Below are 18,737 nucleotides of genomic sequence, written 5' to 3' on the forward strand. Positions count from 1 at the left end.
CATTGGTTAAAGTAAAGCTCAGGTTGGATGCATGGAGTATGCATCGGAAGGGACCGATATTGAACTTTGACTTAGATTTAATTAAACTTACCGTAAAATCTATTCAAGTCAATATCGCCTAGTTGATCCTAGAATCAAATGATCTTAATCCTGTTATGATTAGGCTCAATCTTGAAAGGCTATTCGTGTTCCTTGAATTGTTAGTTAAGCCTACCTTTTGGTCAGGGTGATACGTACTTTTTGCGAACACGGTAGTGCAATTGAGTGGGAGCGCTATCATAAACATGGAATCTATAGCTTCTATCTGGCGAATAGTAAGCAAAGGATGATCTCCTTCGAGCTTGACCAAACGAACATAAATGGTGGAGTACTCATTTCACATAAGCTGAAATATCATTTATACGGGGTCAAGTGTTTTAAGGAATAAATACATTGTAGGGTGTAACGGTAATTTAATCCCTTTACAGTGTAGATCATTCATATAGAGGATCATTGATCACATTAGGATTATAACAATGGATAACTAATGATGTGTCTATATGGTGGAACATATAGAGCATTCTATATACTGAGAGTGCAATTCTATGTTCTATGCGTGGATTCAACGAAGAATTAATAAGTTAGTGAATTTTAGTGCTAAATTCTTAATCTACTTGTTGGAAGCTCGGTTATATAGACCCATGGTCCCCCCACTAGTTGAGATAATATTGCTTGTACTCATGTAATTGGTTTTGATTAATCAATTATAATTCTCAAATTAGACTATGTCTATTTGTGAATTTGTCACTAAGTAAGGGCGAAATTGTAAAGAAAGAGTTTATAGGGGCATATTTGTTAATTATGATACTTTGTATGGTTCAATTAATAAATATGATAAATGACAATATTATTTAATAATTATTTATAGTTATTAAATAGTTAGAATTGGCATTTAAATGGTTGAATTAGAAAATTGGCGTTTTTGAGAAAATCGGTATGCGTAAAAGGTAAAACTGCAAAATTGCAAAAAGTGAGGCCCAAATCCACTAGTATAGGGCCAGCCACTTTTGTAGGAAATTTAAACTGATATTTTCATTATTTTAATGCCAAATAATTCAAACCTAACCCTAGTGGAATGCTATAAATAGATAGTGAAGGCTTCAGGAAAATTACACTTAAATTTTCTATTTTTCCTTCAGAGAAAAACCTGAGCCTTTCTCTCTCCCTATCTTTAGCTGACCACTCTCTCTCTTCTTTCTTAGAATTTCGAAATCCTTAGTGATTTGAGTAGTGCCCACACACATCAAGTGATACCTCAATCATAGTGAGGAAGATCGTGAAGAAAGATCATCAGCAAAGGAGTTTCAGCATCAAAGATTCAGAGAAAGAGATCCAGGTTCAGATATTGATAATGCTCTGCTACAGAAAGGAATCAAGGGCTAGATATCTGAACGGAAGGAGTCATTATATTCCGCTGCACCCAATGTAAGGTTTCTTTAACTTTATATGTGTTTAATTTATCGTTTTAGAAAGTTCATATTTAGGATGTTAATCAACATACTTGTGAGTAGATCTAAGATCCTGGTAAAATAATTTCCAACAATAATATGCTCTATATAAGTCTGAGAGTGCAATTCTAAGTTCTAAGAGTGGATTCAACGAAGAATTAATAAGTAGGAATTTACTTGGTAAATTTGGTTCACTTATTGGAAGCTCAGCATATAGATCCATGGTCCCCATTCTAGTTGAGAACATTCTGCTTGTAAGACTCAATAATTGATTCGTGATTAGTCAATTATAATTCTAAAGTTAGACTATGTCTAATTTATGAATTTTCACTAAGCAGGGGTGAAATTGTAAAGAAAAGAGATTCTAGGTTTATTTATTTATTAATGGACTTTATATGTCTAGTTAATAATTAAATTAAATGACAATATTATTTAATAATCTATTTTAGTTATTAAATAATTAGTTTTGGCATTTAAATGGTTAGAATTAGAAAATTAGCGTTTTTGAGAAAATAGAAATAAAATTTGTGAAAACTGCAAAATCAAGTGGGGCCCATTATCACACCATGGCCGGCCACTTGTTTGACTTTTTCAAATTGATATTTTCATTATTTTAATGCCAAATAATTCCTAACCTAAACCTAATAGTTGCCTATAAATAGAAAGTGATGGCTCAGTCAAAATACAAGTTTTCAATAACCTTTTCTGACGGAAATTTCTCTCTTCAGAAAAACCGAGCCTTCCCTATTCTCTTCTATTGGCCGAACCCCTCTCTTCTCTTTTCTCTTCTTAAATTTGGACCCTAGTGAAAGAGTGAGTCCCCACACACAGCAAGCAGTAACTCAATCATAGATTGGAAGACTGTGAAGGATCAAACTCAAAGAAGAAGGACATTCGGGCTCAGATCTTGATAATACTCTGCGACAGAAAGGATACAAGGGTTAGAGATCTGAGTGGAAGGAGACATTAATTCTGCTGCATCAATGTAAGGTTTTCTTAACTTTATATGTGTTTATTTTATCGTTTTAGAAAGTTCATATTTAGGGTGTAAAACAACATACTTGTGAGTAGATCTAAGATCCTGGTAAAATAATTTCCAACAGGTAAAGGGAAGGCCAAGGCTGAGGAACCGTGAGGACAAGCCGATGAAGATTGTACATGTCGGGGCGGTTAGGCCTGGAGCGTACGATCCTCGGGACAACAGTGCTTTTGTAATTAGTCGCTGGGTGACAAGTATTTGTATTAGACAGTAAACTTTTTGTAAAGCATTTTGTAAATGGGATCCCAAAGTATTTTGTATAAAATATTATATAAGTTTAATTAAAAAACAAAAATTTTAATTAATCACGATTTCCATAAACCTCGTTGATTAGCAACGAGCTGCACAGTACGTTTAAAAATCACGTAATACGCCTGTGCTAGTTAGGGTGTTACACAATACTACTTGTAAGACTCAGTTAATTGATTTTGATTAATCAATTATAATTCTAAAATTAGACTATGTCTAGTTTATGAATTTTCACTAAGCTAGGGCTTAAATGTGAAGAAAAGAGATTCTAGGGTTTATTTATTAACTAAGAGACTTTGTTAAGTCCAATTAATAAATATATTAAATGATAATATTATTTAATAATTAATTTTTAGTTATTAAAAATAATTAGAATTGGAATTTATGTAGTTAAATTAGAAAAATGACACTTTTGAGAAAATAAGATGGAAAATTTGAAAAATGGTAAAATTGCAAAGTCGGACCCAATATCAATCCATGGCCGGCCACTCTATAGCAATTTACCATTTAATTTTTCATTATTTTAATGCCAAATAAATCTAACCTAACCCTAAGTGATTTCCTATAAATAGGAAGTGATGGCTAAAAGAAAAAGATGATGCATCTCATTCCTTCAGTAAAACTTTTGAGCCTCCTTTCCTATACCAAAACCGAAACCTCTCTCTCTCTCTCTCTCTCTCTTCCTCTCTTCAATTCAAACCCTAGAGTGATTAAAGTAAGTGCCCACACACATCAAGTGGTACTCAATCATAGTGTGTAAGGCTGTGAAGAGTCCAGTTTCAAGAGAAGGAGATTCAAATTCAAATCTTGGTGATACTCTGCTACAGAAAGGATACAAGGGTTAGAGTTCTGAGTGGAAGGAGACATTATATTCTGCTGCAACCACTGTAAGGTTCTTGAAACTTTATATGTGTTTATTTCATATTGTTTTAGAAGTTCATGCTTGGGATGTTTATAACATACTTGTTAGTAAATCTAGATTCTGGTAAAATAATTTCAACATTCTCACCTTCCAAAGTTTCTTCCAAATTTCTTTCTCTGGTTGTATCGAAGACTTTTGCATCAACCAATAAGCACTCTTGACAGAGAAACGCCCATTCATACATGTACTTAAACCAAAATAATTAATATACAAACGGTGTAGAAAACGTTATTATTTTATATTAATTTAGATTACAATATTTATATAAATAAATTATTAATAACGTGCATCAATGTAAATTTTTCTAAATTAATTGTTACAATTTTTTTTAATAGGTTTTATCTTTTGCTTAATAATTAATTTTAATTATTATTATTACGAAAAATATTATAATTAATAGGAAATAAAAAAAAAAAATAGACTACAAAACTGAAATATTAATTAATAATTTTAATTAATATAATAATTAACATAAAATACATAAATAAATAAACTTAAATTAATGAGAACAAATAATTAAGAAAGTAAAAACTTTAGGATGACACTTCAGCAGGTTAAAGGTTTGTGATTAGCATTATATAGATATATATAGATTTTAGGACAATTCATTTATCCTAAAAAAAAAAACAAAAGCGTTTAAAATGGTAAGCCATTAGGCTTTGAGAATTACTCGGAAACATAGCATTTTCACACCTCTTAAACCATCCCACTCTTCCTTACCATTTTCCCTTGCGGGTCCCTTTCTTCTCAGAGGCCCCCCAATATTTTTACCTTCCAATCACCACCACCATTTTGCAGCTTTCTTGCTTCTTCTTCTTCTTCTAACCGGCCAGCCACCGTCCCTCCTTCTTCCCCCCTCTTTCTCTCTTATCATCAATCTCTGAAATTTGTTGACTATTTATTTCTCTTTTGATTCTATTTTTCTTTGGAAGCACATTTTATAAAATCATTCTAAATTAAAGAAAGATACCCAATAAAGAACTCAACGAAAATGTATCGGAACGAGTGAAATAAAAAGAATTATAGCGAGAAAAAGACAGAGATGGAGATCGAGATTGGGAGAGGGGGGAGAGAAATAGGTGAGTTAAGTATGTAAAAGGAAAATACACACAAAAATATCACCGGGGCTTACCAAGACCAGTGAGCCTTAAAGGGATATTTTAGAAGAAGAAGAGGAAGAAGAATAGTGTGAAGCGTGTGAGACATAGATAATAAAAAGATTAGGCAAGTTTTGGGATTTGGGTATCGATTATTTGTCGGGTTTCTCTTTTTTTTTTTTTCTGGTATTTCTTTCTTGTAATGACCCCTTACAACAACGGCAGTGCACAGAGCGAAGGTGGGTCATCAGGTTCAAGCGGAGGAAAGTGTGTGAGTGGGCCAGACGGGGCCATTTTGAAGAAAGGACCATGGACAGCGGCGGAGGATCATGTTCTAATGGAGTATGTAAAGAAACACGGCGAAGGGAACTGGAATTCAGTTCAGAAGTATTCTGGGCTCAATCGTTGTGGCAAGAGTTGTCGTCTCAGGTGGGCCAACCATCTTCGACCAAACTTGAAGAAGGGTTCCTTTACCCCTGAGGAGGAGAGACTCATTCTTGAACTTCACGCCAAGTATGGCAACAAATGGGCTCGCATGGCCGCCCAAGTATGTACACTATTTATACATTAGTAATGTTTTGTTTGATGTCGTTTCGTTGTTCTTATATTGAGAACGACAATTGCACTTTGTTCTTTGTTCTTCCAGTTGCCTGGACGAACGGACAACGAAATCAAGAACTATTGGAACACAAGGGTGAAGAGGCGCAAACGACAAGGGTTACCTCTATATCCACACGACATTCAACACCTCTCTCCAACGAGCTCACTCACCCCAATAATCCAATCTCCAACGACACCAACGACACCATCGTTTCCCTTCCAGAGCCAAGGCCATGTCCCATTCTCGCCCACTCCGCCATCCCATTCTCCTATGTCTTCTCCAATCCAACCTTTCCCTAGTTTGACCTCTCCTTCCTCTTTTGAACACAACAACTCTTCTTTCACCTTCTCAAACCCTTCATCCTTCACTTTCCAAAGACCTGTTCCCGTTCTCGGTGCCCCTGTTCGTTTCAAGTCGTTTCGCGACTCAAATGGGTTTTCTCTCCAAACCCAACAACAAAGTCCTTGTCCACCTTCTCTTGACCAGTACACGCCGAACCAGTTGAGCGATTCTGGTTGTTTTCAGTTTCCGTTGAATTTTGACCCAACTTTACCTCAAAATATTGGAACCCATTTCGATTCTGAGCTTATGAATTCCTCTGGTTCAATCCGCTCGGTGAAGTCGGAGCTCCCTTCAAGCCAATTTACCCAAATTCATTCGGAAATTACGTGTAATAATAATAACAGCAACAGCAACAGCAACAATAACAATACTAATAATAATATTAATAATTGTAACTCCAAGGTTGTAAGCTCAGCAACAACCCAGAGAAATGGTGGGTTGCTGGAGGACCTTTTAGAGAATCTGTTGGAGGAAGCCCAGAGGTCTGTTGAGAGCTCTTCAGGTGAATCGTAGTATGTGTGATTATGAATTTTTCTAATTAAGTTAAACTTGTGTCTACAAATAGTTCAAGCTTAGCTTAGTTATTGTTGATTGTTTCACTACGCCTGTGAATTTCAACTGCTATATACCATATTTCTTATGATGGATTTCAGGGAACTACCCGCATTAACTCTGTTTTCAAACATGTAGAATACATAGCATAGCATAGCATAGCATAGCATAGCATGTAAGGTCAAAATTATGACAGGAAAATACTACTTTTCGTTTCTTGTTCATAGATTCGGATAGAATTAAGGAAATAACAATGTGCATTCTTTTCTTTTTAATGCAGAAACAATGCCAAAGCAAGAGTCTAAAGGTCAGGTCAACTGCTTGCCAGAAGACTTATCAAAGCTGTTAAATTTCGTGCCTGCTAATCTTCAGGCTCCAGAATGGTATTGTGATAACAGTGAAAACTCCAGTGGTCAATGTTTAGGTGTTACAGATCATAATCTTTGTCTCGACATGCAGCATTTAGCTTCACTATTCCCTATCGCCTCTGCAGCTGACTGTGGGCAAAACCCTGCCTCTTGGGACAACTTGCCTGACATTTGCAAAGGGTGGTTTAAAAATACTTGAATGATGAGAATTATGAAACCTATTATTATTATTTAACGAATAAAATAAAATTATTTTAAATGGTAATTAATAAAGCTCTACACTATAATTTGTTTGGTCCAAATCTTTTAAATGTTGAAGCCATATGGCCAAACTATACTTAATAAAATAACAGTATGATCATTTCTTTTATCAATAAAAGATGGTCTGAACGTGAACGACTCTATATATACGTTGTAGTTTAACACTATAATTGTGTTGGCGTGTAGTTTTAGCGTCATATGATTTCTCTACTCTAACCATCAATTATCAAAACTATACAAAAACTAGAAAACAAACTGTTCTTTGGATTTTATTCAAGGATAATTAAATTATAAAATTATATAAAATTTCAAATTTTAATGTTTTACATAGATGTATATTTTTAAATTTTAATAGTATAAATAACTATTTTACTAAACTTTTAATTTTTTACTCTGCATAAAAATTATCATAATAATCTTCATATAAAATAGAGATTTTTTTTTTTTAAAAAAAAATCTATAAAAAATTCATTATATCATTTTAAAATTGTTATCATTACCGCATCGTACTTGTAGTCATCACTACATTCAAAATTCGTTATCATTATCGTATCTCATTTGCAGTCGGTACAGTTTGCTTAAAACTCACCATATAATTCTTAATCTAAAAAATAATTTATAGAAAACTAAACTTATATTACCATTACCTAATCCAATAAAAAAAGAGAATTATAAAAAAATAAAGATTAAAAATTGAAATATATATGTATATTATATCCAAATTGAGATCTAAAATTATAAAAAATAAATATATATATATTTATAATTTAAATTGAGCCATGATATCAAATACTTATATAAAAATTTATTATAGTGAAAGGAAGAGACAAACTTGAGACTTCTCCAATTAATTAAAGGTATTATTTCACAAAAACATAAAAATAACAAAAAAATTATAAAAATACAGTTTCACGGAATTTTAAACATTTTTACGATTTTTTTAATTTTATTTACAGAAAATACGGTCTTTTTATGTTGTAATCTTGTTAATTTGTTGTTGATTTTTTGTTATTTGTATGTTATTTTTTGTTGTTATTTTCATGTTACTTTTATGTAGTTTTCTTGTTAATTTTATATTATTTTCGTGTTATTTTTCGAAAAACCGTAAAAATGTAAAAAAAAACATTTTTTGAATGTAAAAATGTAATTATTTTACAAAAAATAGTGCCTAATGTAATTATTCCTTAATTAAACGCTTATAAAAAGGAAAGAAATGGGTTAGAAGAACATAATTATGAATCCTACAAGTACGTAAATAAAAAATTGCAAACGTAAATCATAATTAAAAATTATTATATTTCATACTATGTTAAGATCTTTATATTTTTTTTAAAAAATCTAAAATGAAAAAAGAAAGAATAGATTATTCCCTACAGTTGTATAGATATTTTAAAGGGTGTTTTCACTTTTGTATTTTTAATGAAATTTATTTTCAAAAATACGTTAATATTAAAAACTAACCACAATTAGATTATATTTTGCAAAAATACGTGGTTGGGCTTCTTCTCTACCTTGTCACGTATATCTTGAACCAAAAATAAAGAAGAAAAATAAACAAGCTCTGGAGACAACAACTGAACCTCCATTATCGCCATTTTCCGAGTTGCGCCAGTCGATCGACCCGTTCCCAAATCATCGCGTATCCTGAACTTAAAAAAGAAGAAAACGAAACAGAGCTCCGTTGCAATCATCGCGAAGTTGTCGGAGCTTAGCTCTCTGACCCATCCCCAAATCATCTCAATGTGAGTTTCAATCACTCAAATCTCTCCCGTCAAATCCAAAATAAGGTAAGAATTTCAATTGGGAGAGAGTGTTTATAGTAATGGAGATGTTTATGGAGGTGAGTATCGAAAGGGTAAATAGCTCCTGAATTGCTTGGTTGTTTTTCTTTTTCAGTCATAACATTTCTTTTCAGCTACTACAATTGAAAAATCCTCTGTTCTTGGATCTTGAAAACCTAAGGTAATCATAATATTTTTATTCAATTATCACAATTGGTTTAACATTTATGTTATATTGTATGTTCAAATTGTTGGAAATATTTTACCAGGATCTAGATTTACTAACAAGTATGTTTCATTAACATCCTAATATGAATTCCAAAACAATGAAATAAACACATATAAAGTTTAGGAAACCTTACATTGGGTGCAGCGGAATATAATGACTCCTTCCGTTCAGATCTCTAGCCCTTGATTCCTTTCTGTAGCAGAGCATCACCAAGATCTGAACTTGGATCTCTTTCTCTCCTTCTTTGAGTCTGATTCTCCTTCTTGTTGGTTGGATTCTTCACAATCTTCCACACTATGATTGAGATACCACTTGATGTGTGTGGGCACTCACTCATTCACTCAAGGCTGAATAACTGAAGAAGAAAAGAGAGAATGAAGCTTCGGCTATGGTATAGGTAAGATGGCTCAATTTTCCTAAAGGCAAGAAATTCTATCAACTTTAAGTGTGAGCCATCACTATCTATTTATAGGTAACCACCTAGGTTTAGGTTAGAATTATTTGGCATTAAAATAATAGAAAAATAAATAGTAGCTGCTTAGTGTGGCCGGCCATAGGATGGTATTTGGGCCCCACTTTGCAATTTTGCCATTTTGTCATTTTTCCATCCCATTTTCTCAAAAACGCCAATTTTCCAATTTAACCACTTACATGCCAATTCCAATTATTTAATAACTAAAAATTAATTATTACATAATATTATCATTTAATATATTTATTAATTAGACATATAAAGTCTCTTAATTAATAAATAAAACCTAGAATCTCTTTTCTTACAATTTTGCCCTTGCTTAGTGAAAATTAATAAACTAGACATAGTCTAACTTTAGAATTATAATTGATTAATTAAAATAAATTAACTGAGTCTTACAAGGAGTATGGTCTCAACTAGTGTGGGGACCATGGGCCTATATAACCGAGCTTCCAATAAGCAGATCAAGAATTTACCAAGTAAATCCACTAACTTATTAATTCCTTGTTGAATCCACGCATAGAACTTAGAATTGCACTCTCAGTCATATAGAACGCTCTATCTGTTCCACGATATAGATACGCTATAAATTATCCATTGTTATAATCCTAATTTGATCAATGATCCTCTAATAGATGATCTACATTGTATAGGGATCAAATTACCGTTACACCCTTCAATGTATTTTATCCTTAAAACACTTAGCTTCGTATAAATGATATTTCAGCGAAGTGAAATGAGTACTCAACCATTTATCTCTGTTTAGCCAAGCTCGAAGGAAATTATCGTTTCACTTCTAAATACCTATAGAAGTTATAGATTCCATATCTATGTTTAGCGCTCCCACTCAATTATACTATCATGTTCCCAAAATGTACGTATCACCCTGACCCAAAAGTAGGCTTAACTAACAAATCAAAGAACATGAATAATACTCTTTAGATCGAACCTAATCATATCAGGATTAAGCTCATTTGATCTAGGATCAACTAGGTGATATTGAATTGAATAAATATTACGGTAAATTTAACATATCTAATCAAAGTTCAATATTGGTCCCTTTCGATGTATACTCCATACATCCGATACTGGTAAACTTTTTCAATGCCCTGGAAAGGACATACCACTTATCCAAGGTGTAAGAATACCTATCGCTGATTATCATTTCAGTCTAAATCCAGTGAACTGATAAATCAGGGAATTAAACTTTCGAACATATAATCAAGATTATATTCCACTGTGCTGACAACACTATAATCATTAATAAATTCATATGTTCTGGACTTAATAGAATTTATACATTAAACAATCATGAAATAAATCATGTGAACCATGCAACATAAAATGTTATTTCTGATCTTTATTAACTAGTAAATCTAATTATATCGAAATGGGTTTTATTTAGGGCACAAAACCCAACAAACTCCCACTTGCACTAATATAAAACAAAAAATGCAATTCAAATAATCTCAACACCTTGATATACAAATCAAGTGTAGTATGTAGTATACTCTCCGTAATAGGATCTGACAGGTTGTATTGAACACAACCTTTCCTCCACCATTACATTTCCTTAATCACAAAATCCTTGATATTGTGAAATTCCTCTCTATATGTCTACTCTCTTGGTGTAACACCCTAACTAACATAGGCGCATTACGTGATTTTTAAACATGTTGTGCAGCTCGTTGCTAATCAACGAGGTTTATGGAAAACGTGATTAATTAAAATTTTTGCTTTTTAATTAAACTTATAAAATATTTATACAAAAGACTCGGGATCCCGATTACAAAATCATTTACAAAAGTTTACTGTCCATACAAAATAATTGTCGCCTAGCGACTAGTTACAAAAATAGCCTTGCTGTCCCGAGGATCGTACGCTCCAGGCCTAACCGCCCCGACATGTACAATCTTCACCGGCTCGCTCACGGTCCATCAGCTCTAGCCTTGCCTTTATCTACACATAAACGTAGCATTGTGAGTCGACAGACTCAGTAAGAAAAGCATAATAATACTCATACATAAATCCCGGTCATGATCAGACGCCCATACCCCTGATCATAACCCTAACTGCCGTGTCCAACACGATACAGAGTCCCCCTAACTGGCGTGTCCAACACGGTACTGAGTTCTGAACGTTCATAGGGACGGTACTATTGACAAGTAACAGCCTGATCGGTCGAACCGGTCATACTCCCATTCTTGGTCATACTCCGGCTGTACCGACGTGTTACGGTATCGGCTGATCGGTCAAACCGGTCATACTCTGGCTGCTGGTCATACTCCAACCTGTACCGACGTGATACGTCAAATAGTACGGAACCACCAACCTAAGTGTCAGCCTGATCGGTCGAACCGGTCATACTCCGGCTGCTGGTCATACTCCAGCCTGTACCGACGTGACACAGTTGGATGGTTCGAAGCCAACATACATAACTAATGTAATCTAACAGGCTTCCTACATGCACGCTAAACATGTAATCTACATATGCATACTGTTATACTAATCTTACATGGATTCCGAATTCAGGTGTGCCGGTCAACCTGACTGGAACTATCTGCGCGGCGGATTACAGGCTCCTAAACCATAAAAATCACAACACTATAAGTGATACGCTAAATCACTTCCCGGGGACTTAAACTAGGAAGTAAAAGTTTCCCTATCGATAAAAAGCATGGCAATACCCCAAAAACATAAAATCGAGGAAAACTAGGGTTCCTGAAATTTCCCCAACCGGTAGACCGGTTGCCCAACCGGAATTCCGATTCTGGGAAATTTCAGAACCCCATCCGGAATTCTGGATGCACAACCGGAATTCCGGTTCCTCGCAGACAGAACTTCAAAAAATCACACAATGCTCAAATCAACTCCAAATCAAACCAAAACTTCCAGACCTGTTCTATACCTCCCCTAGAACATTTTTAAAGCATCAAACTCACCCAGATTGCACATAAACAAAAATCACCATTAAAACCCAAGCTTTGAGTTCTAAACTCAAACTTGGTTAAACCTAGATAACATGCATCCAAACTAGCTCAAATCTACTTAATCAAGCCTAGAATAACCTCTGAAAACAATAACAATCATCTACAGCAAGCAATTAACAGAGCGAACACATTTCTTTGAAAATCATAGCTTTTGAACAAAATTTCACAAAACTTGAACCAAGTAACTAGCATGCATGAAACCTACTTAATTCCATTCAATTCAAGCATAGAAAATCACAGAAAACAACCTAAAACTACAGCAGCAACAACATCAAAATTGAACATGCAACCATTTTCATTTTTTTCTTGAAAACTAAGAAAACTAAAGAGCAGGATTCAAGGCTTACCAAGAGCATAGAATCACCCAAAAATAGCTTGAAACTCAAAGGAAATCCAGCCCTAGCACCCACACAACCAGCCGAGAGAGAGAGAGAGAGAAAAAGAGAGAGTGTTTTCCAAATTTTTTCTATTTTCTCTAACTTTGAAATTTTGAAGCTTTGAAAAGTAAAATGAAATAAAATAAGGGATTCTTTTCAGCCAACAAATAATTAAAATAAACACATAAAGTTCATTTACTAAGTCCACTAAAGGACAAAATATCATTGGGGCAAAAAGACCATTTTGCCCCTCCACACTAAAATAACATAATTAACACTAAAGGGGTATTTTTGAGAAATTCTAAATTCCCGGCCACTCCCGACATTCCCAATGTCTAATAAACCGTCCCAAACTACTAACATACTAAGTTGTGATTTTACTGAGCCAAACACCGAGTTCCATGTTACCGGGCACCGGAAATGCAAAAATATGAAAACTACTGAATGACATAGAAATGCATCTCTGAATTCAATAATAACAGTATAATAATTATTTAAATAGCTATAAATAATTTCATAATTAAACGTGATTAACTGCTAATTTCCAAATTAAACTAAGCGGTCTTTACAACTATTCCCCCCTTAAAAGGATTTTGTCCCCGAAATCTAACCTGAATAACTCTGGATATTGAGCTCTCATATCTGACTCTAGCTCCCAGGTGGCTTCCTCCACCTCTTTGTTTCTCCAGAGAACTTTGACCAAAGCTATGGTCTTATTCCGTAGGACTTTATCCTTTCTATCCAGGATCTGCACTGGCTGTTCTTCGTAAGTCATGTCCGGTCGTTAGCTCTAGGCTCTCATAACTGAGTATATGAGAGGGATCTGAAACGTATTTTCTCAACATCGAGACATGGAATACGCTGTGAACTGCTGATAAAGCTGGAGGCAATGCTAACCGGTATGCCACTTGACCTATCTTCTCAAGAATCTCGAAAGGTCCTGTAAATCTAGGGCATAACTTGCCTCTTTTCCCGAAACGTTTGATCCTCTTCATCGGAGATACCCGTAAAAACACATGGTCCCCTACTTGGAACTCAACATCTCTGTGTTTCGGATCTGCATAACTTTTCTGTCTACTCTGTGAGGCAAGCATTCTAGCTTTTATCTTCTCTATTGCCTCATTGGTCCGCTGTACTGACTCTGGACCTAGGTATTTCCTGTCCCCTGTCTCATCCCAGTGAATGGGAGATCTACACTTCCTACCGTATAACAGTTCATAGGGAGCCATCCCTATCGTACTCTGATAACTGTTGTTGTAAGAAAATTCTATCAACGGTAGATATTTATTCCATGAGCCTTCAAAATCCATAACACAAGCTCGCAACATGTCCTCCAATATCTGAATTATCCTTTCGGACTGACCATCTGTCTGAGGATGGAATGCTGTACTGAATTTCAGCTTTGTACCCATTGCTCACTGCAAACTCTGCCAAAATTTGGAGGTGAACTTCGGATCCCTATCCGAAACTATAGACTTCAGTACCCCGTGAAGTCTTACTATCTCTCTGACATACAATTCTGCCAACTGATCCACTGTAAATGTTGTTCTAACCAGCAGAAAATGAGCAGATTTTGTAAATCGATCTACCACTACCGAGATGGAATCAAATAAACCCGTGGTCCTAGGTAACCCGACCACAAAATCCATCGTGATATCTTCCCACTTCCATTCTGGTAGGGTTAGAGGCTGCAACAACCCTGCTGGTCTCTGATGTTCAGCCTTAATCTGCTGACAAGTAAGGCATCTCGATACGAATTCTACCAAATTCTTCTTCATACCGCTCCACCAGAAGTACGGTTTAAGATCTTGGTACATCTTAGTGGTGCCGGGATGCAGAGAATACAGGGTAGAATGAGCCTCCTCAAAGATCTCATTCCTGAGTTCCACACTATTCGGAACACAAACCCTAGCTTTATACAAAAGCATCCCGCTGTCTGACACTGAAAAGTCCCTGGCTTGACCAGCCAAAACCTCATCTCTGATCTTCACTAATTCTGGATCAGTCATCTGAGCGACTTTAATTCTTTCCAACAGATCAGATTGTAGCGTTAAGTTGTGAAGCTGACCTACCACAAACTCAATGCCGGATCTAACCATATCCTCTGCTAGCTGAGGCGAGATCTGAACCATACTAGCTACTTGCCCGGGACCCTTTCTGCTCAGGGCATCGGCTACTACATTGGCCTTCCCAGGGTGATAAAAAATCTCGCAGTCATAATCTTTCACTAATTCCAACCAACGTCTCTGTCTCATGTTCAAATCCTTCTGAGTAAAGAAATACTTGAGACTCTTATGGTCGGTATAGATTTCACACCTTTCTCCGTAAAGGTAATGCCGCCAAATCTTCAAAGCAAAAACCACCGCAGCCAACTCTAAATCATGAGTCGGGTATCGCTGTTCGTAATCCTTTAACTGACGAGAGGCATAAGCGATGACCCGATCGGCTTGCATCAACACACACCCCAGACCCTGTCTGGATGCATCACAGTAAACTACAAACTTCTCGTTGTCTGAAGGCAAAGCTAGCACTGGAGCAGTAATCAATCTCTGCTTCAGCTCCTGAAAACTAGCTTCGCAATTGTCTGACCAGACAAACCGTTGATTCTTCTTTGTAAGTTCGGTTAGGGGCATTGAAATTTTTGAAAACCCTTCCACGAACCTATGGTAGTACCCAGCTAAACCCAAGAAGCTTCTGATCTCTGTCACTGTCTTCGGTCTCGGCCAATCCCTGACGGATTCGATCTTCCCGGGATCTACCTTGATCCCATCTTTGCTCACAATGTGCCCTAGGAAGGACACCTGAGATAGCCAAAATTCACATTTCTTGAATACTCTATTCATCAAATCCATAAACGCCGCAGGAGCATTGGTTAGTCCGAATGACATAACCAGGAATTCATAATGTCCATACCTAGTGCGGAAATCCGTCTTCGGAATGTCCTCCTCTCGGATTCTCAACTGATGATAACCCGAACGGAGATCAATCTTAGAAAAGACCGTCTTCCCCTGAAGTTGATCGAACAAATCATCGATCCTAGGTAATGGATATTTATTCTTCACCGTCAGCTTGTTCAATTCCCTGTAGTCGATGCACATCCTCATAGTTCCATCTTTCTTCTTGACGAATAAAATCGGGGCTCCCAAGGGTGACACACTGGGCCGAATAAATCCTATGTCAAGCAACCCTTGGAGCTGAATCTTTAACTCCTTAAGTTCAGCTGGAGCCATTCTATATGGGGCTTTGGAAACCGGTTCCACTCCTAGTGCCAAATCTATCACGAAGTCAATCTCCCGCTGAGGTGGTAACCCTGGAAGTTCTTCGGGAAAAACATCTAAAAATTTCCGAACCACCTTGATGTCCTCTGGCCGAATGGTATCTGGCCAAGTGGTGTCCACTACCACAGCCAGAAACCTTAAGCATCCATCATGTAATAATTCTCTAGCTGACATGGCCGAAATCACCAGGATCCGAGATCCCTGAACTGAACCAACAAACACAAATGGTTCTTCACTTTCCGGTTGGAAGATCACCATCTTCCTTTTGCAATCAATACTCGCCGAATATTTAGTTAGGAAATCCATTCCTAAAATAATATCGAACTCTACTAAACTCATCTCTATCAAGTCAACACTTAACTCTCTACCATCTATCCTGATCGGCATAGACCTAATCCACCTGTTGGAGATAACCAACTCTCCGCCAGGTAATAGGGTTCCAAACCCTGATTCATATCTATTGTACGGTCTATCCAATTTACTAAAGACTCTGGCTGCCACATAAGAATGTGTAGCCCCAGAATCAAACAGCACTGAGTAAAGCGAGTTATTAACAGAAAGCTGACCTGTCACAACTGATGGGCTGACATCTGCATCAACCTGAGTGATGGCAAACACCCTGGCTGGAGTGGGTATCGCCGGAGCTCTTGGTGCCTCTGAGCGGAGCTGGGGACAGTCCCTCTTGAAGTGTCCGGGCATGCCACAGTGAAAGCATCCCTGACCTTTGCACTCACCCCGATGGTGCCTTTTGCAGCTAGGGCACTCGGGATAGGAGAATCGGGTCTCAGTACCACTGGAACGACTACCTCTATTCTGGTTCCCCCGGAACCACTTATTCTGACTCGAACCACCGGATGCAGTGGATGCTCTCTTCCTCTGATCCATGGCCGAATTACTACTCCCCCTGCTAAAGCCTGATGCAGGAGGGGTAGGAGCCCCGCCACTCGCCGGAGTACTAGCTGACTCCGACATACACCCAACTGCGCCCTCAGCTCGCAGTGCCTTCTCCACCATCTCAGCATAGGTGGTCTTGTCGTCGTTGGTGATCATCAAATCATGTTTGATCTTCGCATTTAACCCATCTAGGTACTTCTCTTTCTTGCTGAAGTCGGTTGGCACAATACCCGAGGCTAACCTCGCCAACCGGTCGAACTGAGTAGTATACTCGGTCACGCTCATGTTCTCTCGCTGGGTCAGGTGAGCGAACTCTTTCCTCTTGGCCCTTCTAACCGCCTCATTATAATACTTGGCGTTGAAGAGTTCCTGAAACCTTTCCCAGGTCATGGTGGTGACGTCATGAATCTGAGACACCATGTCCCACCAGACCAGAGCGTCCTCCTGGAACTTGAAAGTGGCACACACCACTCTGTCATTACCGGTGACACCCATGAAGTTCAGAATTTTGGTGATCACCGTCAGCCACTGTTCGACCTTCATCACGTCTGGACCTCCCAGAAAGACCGGAGGTGCTTGCTTCCGGAACCGTTCATACAAAGGTTCCTATCTGTTGGCCGCCACAATTAATTCGGCCTGAGCAGCAGGGGCAGGTGCCACTGGAACTACAGGCACAGGAACTGCAGGAGCACCCTGCTGTGTCAACCTCTGAATCTCGAGGTCTAACTCTTCTATTCGGGCTTGCATTTCAGCAAACCTAACCTTCCAGTTCTGGGCTCCCTGATCGGCTGGGGGAGCCTGGGCAGCCTGTGGCGGGTTCTCATCACCCCGACCACGAGCCCTGCCCCGGGGACCTCTACCTCGGCCCCTAACTGGCGGGGGAAACTGAGCTCCCTGTCCTTGATTCAACCCCACTGAATTGCCCTGGCTCCTGGTAGTCCGCCTGGCGTCCATCTAGTCAGAACCGCCTGCGAAACCAAGAGTTGGCATATCAGGTCATATTCAAGGAGAGCTTACTAATGCCGCTTCATTTGGAAATTAAAAACGAAACATGCGCCTATTCTACTATCTGGCTACTAACATGCTTCCTATCAGGCTTTTCTTATTCATAAAATAAATAAATAAACTACTAAAGCAATAAAGGCTTACTGAACCGTGAAACGAGCTAACTGCTGATGATGATTGTACATGTCGTGACGATCTTCGGAACACAACCTGGCGGCTCTGATACCATTTGTAACGTCCCCGCTTCAAGCCTCCATTGGGCCCTTACACCCACAATGAATGGCTCTTATACACGAGTACGTCACTCTGGCTGCTTCATGGATTGATGACTGACCCTACAGACCAACACGAGTGTTTCCAGCGTGCTTTGTCCTCACTCACACGCATCCTGGGAAAAATTCCCAAGAGGTCACCCATCCTTGAAATTGCTCCAAGCCAAGCACGCTTAACTGTGGAGTTCTTTCGTGATGGGCTACCGAAAAACAAGATGCACCTTGTTGATATAGGTAGTACCAATCAATCCATTTAAGCTCTCTTCAACTGTGTAGTCCCATACCTACACAGTCTCAGAATTATCCCACTTGACCTTCCCCAGGCGATGTGGGATTGCACAGCTTACCAGGTATTTCCCCTTACGGATCACGAGACTACTGACTGTCACACTTGGGATACTGGATTCTTTACTATTGGCAATTACTTTTCTGTTAGTAAGGAAGTAACTCTAGTAATTAAGAAATGTTGGAACAATGCCAAAAATGTATAGAACTTTCCTTAGACTGAATAAGTACCTTTC

General features: G+C 37.6%; 1 protein-coding gene across 4 annotated transcripts; it reads left to right on the top strand.

Moving 5' to 3' along the window:
• The first annotated feature begins 4,295 nt into the window (after positions 1 to 4,295).
• Positions 4,296 to 7,036, top strand: LOC115724619 (transcription factor MYB120). Of its 4 annotated transcripts, XM_030653945.2 has the most exons (4): positions 4,299 to 4,921; positions 5,020 to 5,341; positions 5,441 to 6,239; positions 6,570 to 7,036. In XM_030653945.2, the coding sequence occupies exons 2-4, from the start codon at positions 5,132 to 5,134 to the stop codon at positions 6,854 to 6,856; spliced, it is 1,296 nt and encodes a 431-aa protein (XP_030509805.1). In that variant the 5' UTR covers positions 4,299 to 4,921; positions 5,020 to 5,131; the 3' UTR covers positions 6,857 to 7,036. The 4 variants fall into 4 exon arrangements, with proteins under 4 accessions (XP_030509804.1, XP_030509806.1, XP_060973219.1 ...); XM_030653944.2 differs by having other exon boundaries at positions 4,296 to 5,341; XM_030653946.2 differs by having other exon boundaries at positions 4,296 to 5,341; positions 5,441 to 6,249; positions 6,570 to 6,687.
• The last annotated feature ends 11,701 nt before the right edge of the window (positions 7,037 to 18,737 follow it).

Source organism: Cannabis sativa, chromosome 6, assembly GCF_029168945.1.
Source record: "Cannabis sativa cultivar Pink pepper isolate KNU-18-1 chromosome 6, ASM2916894v1, whole genome shotgun sequence".
Classification (NCBI taxonomy): Eukaryota; Viridiplantae; Streptophyta; class Magnoliopsida; order Rosales; family Cannabaceae; genus Cannabis; species Cannabis sativa.

Bases quoted from the DNA above. Each gene is read 5' to 3' on its own strand.
- LOC115724619 (XM_030653944.2), top strand. From the start codon at position 4,997: ATGACCCCTTACAACAACGGCAGTGCACAGAGCGAAGGTGGGTCATCA. The intron at 5,342-5,440 runs GTATGTACACTA...TTGTTCTTCCAG, and splicing joins GGGCTCGCATGGCCGCCCAA to TTGCCTGGACGAACGGACAA. The intron at 6,240-6,569 runs GTGAATCGTAGT...TTTTTAATGCAG, and splicing joins GTCTGTTGAGAGCTCTTCAG to AAACAATGCCAAAGCAAGAG.